General features: G+C 41.6%; 1 protein-coding gene across 2 annotated transcripts in view; it reads left to right on the forward strand.

Annotated features, from left to right (window-relative positions):
- chst11 (carbohydrate (chondroitin 4) sulfotransferase 11) overlaps window positions 1-3,127 on the forward strand; it is a gene marked incomplete at both ends in the record, with an annotated part of 98,835 nt that extends 95,708 nt beyond the window's left edge. For both annotated transcript variants that reach the window (XM_083935455.1, XM_083935456.1), the window contains 2 exons: window positions 2,085-2,314; window positions 2,503-3,127. In XM_083935455.1, the coding sequence (XP_083791581.1) occupies window positions 2,085-2,314; window positions 2,503-3,127 (855 nt within the window). The remainder of the gene's footprint in view (window positions 1-2,084; window positions 2,315-2,502) is intronic.
- Between the last annotated feature and the right edge of the window lie 2,873 nt (window positions 3,128-6,000).

Here is a 6,000-nt window from a genome sequence, read left to right on the forward strand (position 1 = left end):
GCGGGAAGTCAGAATTGTTTTCAAGCAATAAAGAAACTGGTAAAGTTTTAAAGTACAACTTCATTTTCCCCATTTACAATGGAAAAATACCTATTTTTTTATCTGGAGGAAATTCTATTATCACGTGGAAATAAGATACTTTGTTTTGAGCAAATCATCACCAAGTAGGGGAAAGATCCATATCTATGTTTTAATCCTGTGAGAATAAGCTTCATATGCTGTATTGTGCAAACAAGTTATTTTCATGTGGGGCCGAGATCCATATGTTGTTATTATCTTGTGGAAAAACACATGTTATGTGTGCAAGGTATTTTTTGCAGTAGTATGTATTTTCTAGTGGGAATAGGTCATTCAAAAGTCAATTTGTTTGCACAAGAATGAAAAAAGACCATCTTTGGGATCTCCATCTGGCATTAGATCACTTGCATCACTAGGATGAAGATGAAACATTAAGTTGAAACAATAAAAGAGACATAATGTGGCAACAGTTCTCATTCATTGTAAGTATAGGCAAAGGTTTCAAGACTGTAAATAACAGTCTCCTCAAAGGGGGAATTATTTTAACTGATGATATTTACAGGATAACTATCTTTTAATTGTCAATATTTAATATAATTTCTGTATCTAAATATGGTTGAAATGTGAATTCACAGTGGGAGAGTAACTGATTGAAACACGGCTCTTGAATGTCTGGGACTTTAGGGTCATGTGTTTCCTTCTTGCCTCCTTCTTGGCTTCGTCATCACATGAAACGGTGTAAAAGATTGGTTTTCACTCATGTTCTGTGCGTGATGATGATGGTTGATGGCTGAAAGGTGACTTTGAAGAGAAATGCATACAAACCTCTTTAGTCAAGCTGTCTTTGTGTGTAGTGCTTGGTGGTGGTCTCCGAGTTATTTCAACGCTCCATGTCAGCCCTGGTGAGTGTAGCACTGAAAGGCCATCCTTGTTGTGAGTGGGATGGAGGGGTAAAGATGCAGGCCACAGTACAATCAATTTAGATTTGGCGAGGAAACCGGGGAACTGCCCTTGAGGGGAATTCAGACCCAGAGGAAAAATAATCATGAGGCGTATAAAAACATTTCTGCCCTTCAGATGCAAAGTCCTCAGGCTGCTCTCAGACTTTTTTTTTTTAAATCCCCCCCATCCTCCTACTTTCACTCCACTTCAAATCTCTGTCGCAGGCGTCCGAATATGAAATATGCCTCACATGAATGATTGCAGACTGGATTTGCACATATTGAACACTCAATATCTGTATTATCCTCCAATATCATTATCTTCCTCCATACCTACCAACAGACTAATCTCTATCTCAGTGTGTGGAGTGACTCAGATACGGGGAAAAGATAGTCAATAAAGAGATGAGTATGATAATAAAGGCGGAGATTAATAACCCTATCTCTACCTCTCTTCATCACTCCCTCCTTCTACTTTGGTGCAAACTTCCATTCATATTAGAGTGCTTTATTGGCACAGTAAGGTTTTCCTTACGCTGCTAAGGAAGTTATACTGTCATGAACTATCACATCAGCATGTAGGTTTTCCGATATGCGTTGATATGAAAACCTTTTTTACAGAACATATAATACAGAAAACGATGCTTGGGGTGATTGAGAAATGGTCACACATTTATTTATTTTATTTTTAGTTCTTTATTTTCTCAATTTGATTTCTAGAATTAGTTAGTAGACATGTTATGTACAATAGTGTAAAATACCATATAGGCCCCAATTAACACTATGGTACTCTATGGTTACTTGGCTAACATACACAAACTTATTTTAAGTATATATAATTCTCCTGAAATTGTTCTATTTCAACAGCAGACAGTCTCCAGATTCGCTTAAACCCTATGTTAAAATTTCACAGCAATGTCCCTTGCTGTGAAAAAAAAATCACCTCTCCATTAATGCATGTACCGTATATAGGAACTGTTTGTGAATGTGTGCTTAATTGAGGCCTGTGTGTGTCTTTAAACAACAAAATAGTGAAACGTGAATTTCCCCTTGTCAGACTAATGTTTTCTTTCTTTCTTTCTTTCTCTCTCCAACTCCCTTTTCTCTCCGTCTCTGCTTGAACAGCCGGAGTTGTCCGGAGCAGCGGTCCTCCACCAGACCAGGAGGGATCAGGTAGTGGATGCCTGTCGAGTCTACAGTGCATCCAGCCGTAAGCGCCGAGTTCTGACACCCGGAGACCTCAAACACCTTGTGGTGGACGAGGACCATGAGCTCATCTACTGCTATGTCCCCAAGGTTGCCTGTACCAACTGGAAACGTGTCATGATGGTGCTCACAGGCCGGGGCAAATACAGGTGAGTCTAGTACCTGGGCCATACATTCCCCTTACAAAAGTAAAAAATCACAAGAAAAGTGTAATAGGATGTAGTTAAATCCCTGCAGGCTGACGTCATTACACTAGAAGTTGATATAAGGACGTGAATCCATATTGTTTGTTTTGCTGTTGTTGCTGTCTCACTGTCAGTATGCGTCTCTTCCACAGCGACCCAATGGATATCCCTTCCAATGAAGCCCACATTCCTTCCAACCTGAAGACGCTAAACCAGTACAGTATTACTGAAATCAACCACCGCCTCAAGAACTACCTCAAGTTCCTCTTTGTTCGTGAGCCATTTGAGAGATTGGTCTCCGCATACCGCAACAAGTTCACCCTCAAGTACAACTCATCTTTCCACAAGCGTTTCGGCACCCGCATTATCCGCCGCTACCGCAAGAACGCTACGCAGGACGCCCTGCTGAACGGTGCGGATGTCAAATTCAAAGAATTCGCTGAGTACCTGGCGGACCCGGCCACGCAGCGTGATGGCCCGCTCAACGAGCACTGGCAGACGGTCTACCAGCTTTGTCACCCATGTCACATCCACTACGACCTGGTGGGAAAGTATGACACGCTGGAAGAGGATGCTAATTATATTTTGCGACTGGTGGGTGTTGGCGATTCCTTGCGCTTCCCGAGCTATGCCAAGTCCACTCGCACCACAGATACCATGACGGCCCAGTTCTTCAGCAATATCAGCACTCAGCAGCAGATCCAACTCTACCAGCTTTACAAGTTGGACTTCCTCATGTTCAACTACTCCACACCCAGCTACCTACGGCTGGAATAATGGAGGACAGAGCTGGGACTCTGAGAATGGCTGCCTTGTTTGATGTGAGGCAACGAAATGAGTGGAGGGATTTTTTTGGAGGCAAACTTGATTTAAAAAAAACTGTTGTCGTTACTGGCAGGCGTGGGGTCTGAATTAGGCACAATAATAGGTAATGAAAGAAAGAAAGTTAATGCGTGCTTGTCTGGGCATAAGGTGGCTTATTTCCAATCACCTCTGGGATACAGAGAGCACTGATTGGATGAGAATGTGGGCTAAATGGACCAAATGCATGCAAAGACTACAATGTGTGGGTGAAGCAGGTCTTCAAGGGGTTTTAAAAGGGTAACTTATCCTCAGAGGACGGACTTGAAGAGCGATTCTCCTGACGATGTTCCCTTCATGTTTAAACAAACTGCTGACAAATTAGGCTGCTTCAGATTCTACAAAGCAAACAGTGGCCTCGCACGTGCCCTGACCCCAATGCATCGTGGGAGCTAAGCTTATCTCCCCCTCCCCCTTATTTATAGAGAAACTCCGTCAAATTGTAAAACACAATTCATGTCCTTTGCTGCACTATTAGCGTGGCGGGTTAGTGCCCATCGCCCTGGCCCTCATTAGATTCATACATTTCAGAGGGAAAATGGCTCATCACCGCCTCAAGGGCACCCTGGAATAGATGGCTACTGACTTTACTCTCAAGGCCTCTCTACAACTGTAACTATGGCGACATTGCGTTCAGCCAAAAGTTGTAACTGGTCTCCGTCCATATGATGTTGTCAGAAAGGAACTCTTGTGTTATACCTTGAGGACCCCAAGAAAATGGAGACTCCTGCTGCAGCAGCAAAGTGAGGATCTGCTTAGGAGGTCATTGCCTGTAACACCAAGCTTTCACAACACTTTGCGCCACAGGACAAGGCTGGAAAGGTACGGATGTTCTCACGTGATTGTGCGTGTGTGAGTGACAAGTCTGCAGAGAAAGTTTGCGCTGAAAGAAAAGAGACAGCCTGTGTGGTTGCGAAAGGGCCCCACCATGCCTCACCATGCCCCACTCAGCGGACACACCCAGGGCCACACCCACAAAGCCCCTGCTCAGATGACCAAACATGTCTTTTAGTAAATTAAGGTTATCCTTTTGTCTTCATGCTTATTTAGATTTTGTATTGTCTTATGAGGCATTGCTGCGAGCAGCAATAACAAATATTATTTAATTTGAGAGAGAGAGTATCTGGGCTGATGAACTTTTTAAAGTTAAACTGTTGTTTATGTTTTGTCGTGTTGCTTTCTTTCTTCACAACTTAGTACATCGCAGCATTTTCATTTCTGAAGGGTGTGAGGTACATCTCAGCCCACGGCTTTGTCCTTCTGTGTCTTCGATCTCCAGAGATTTATGAGTTCTGTTCCATTTCCAGTTGTCAAACATTTGGCCTTCAGAGATCCACACTCGGTGTCAGTATCCATCATTGGCGTTAAATCAATTAATGGAAGGACACACACACACACACACACACACACACACACAAACACTTCTCAACCAGTAAATAAGGGCTAGCTGCTGCTCTTAGTGTTCATATCAACAATCTACTGCCCATATCATCAGAGACTGTATCTTGTAACGTGATTAATGATAGTGATGCAAAGCAATGTCAAGGTTAATAACCGCACTCTCCATCATGCTATGAATTGGATTACAGGATGTTATGTAAGCATTATACAGAGAGAGAGAGAGAGAGATAGAGAGAGAGAGAGAGAGAGAGAGAGAGAGAGAGAGAGAGAGAGAGAGAGAGAGAGAGAGAGAGAGAGAGAGAGAGAGAGAGAGAGAGACTACCTCTGGAAGTCTAAACTCCAGTTAAAGTGAAAGAAATATTATTTGGTAAAGTTGCATCTCTTTGTTGCACTTGACTGAACCAGAAATAACATTATATCATGCAGACAGTTAGACTGAGTTAATAAAGCCCAAATTTGGCAGGAAAATGTTGTTCCATCATTGCTGCTGTATTGCCAATATTTGACTCAGTTTCAGTTTTAGATTCAGATGTTGCTGATGCTGTGATAACAAATAGTAGAGCAGCTTTGTGTGAATTTGATTAATTGTTTCTTTCTAAGGAAATATAAACCAACTAAAGCACAATAACAACTGACGTTATGAGGGCCTCAAAGTGGGTCCTTCTTTATTACCTGATCCTGAGGCCCTGTATAGTCAAGTTCCTTTATAAGGCCCAATATCACTTTTGATATTTCTCTCAGAGAGATTTATAATCTATATAAAATACAGTACCACATTCTGTCTTGATTCAGATAATGAGAATGAAAGAAAAACTCCATAAAAAAGCAACCGACCAAACAAACTGGACTTTTAACTGGAAAAACGTGCAAAATCCTCCAAGCAACACAAAAGGAACCATTCCTGCAGGGATAGACATGCAATAGGTGCTGTGTGTACACAATAGAAAGAACTACATAGCCTTAGTAGAACTACAATACAATAATAAAGAGCCAGAATTCTGATTTTAAATAAATCAAGTAAATAACATATCAGTAGTGTGAAAAGATAAATAATCTTAACTCTAGCTGTAAGACCTTCAATCTTTTCATTCAGATTCAATGTATTGCTAGGATATACTATTACTAATTCAATTCAATTCAATTCAATTTTATTTACAATGCCAAATCATAACAAAAGCTATCTCAGGGCACTTTACAAACTAGGTAAAGACCACACTCTATGACTTATTTACAATTTACATAGACTAAACAATTCCCCCGTAGAGTACGGTGGCGTTGAAAACCTTCCCTATAACAGACAGGAACGTCAGACAGACCCAGCTCTGTGGAGGACGGACATCTGTCTGCACCGGTTGGGGAGAAAGAAAAGGAGAGAGAAAGAGAGAAAA

Source organism: Echiichthys vipera, assembly GCF_963691815.1.
Source record: "Echiichthys vipera genome assembly, chromosome: 20".
Taxonomy (NCBI): domain Eukaryota; kingdom Metazoa; phylum Chordata; class Actinopteri; order Perciformes; family Trachinidae; genus Echiichthys; species Echiichthys vipera.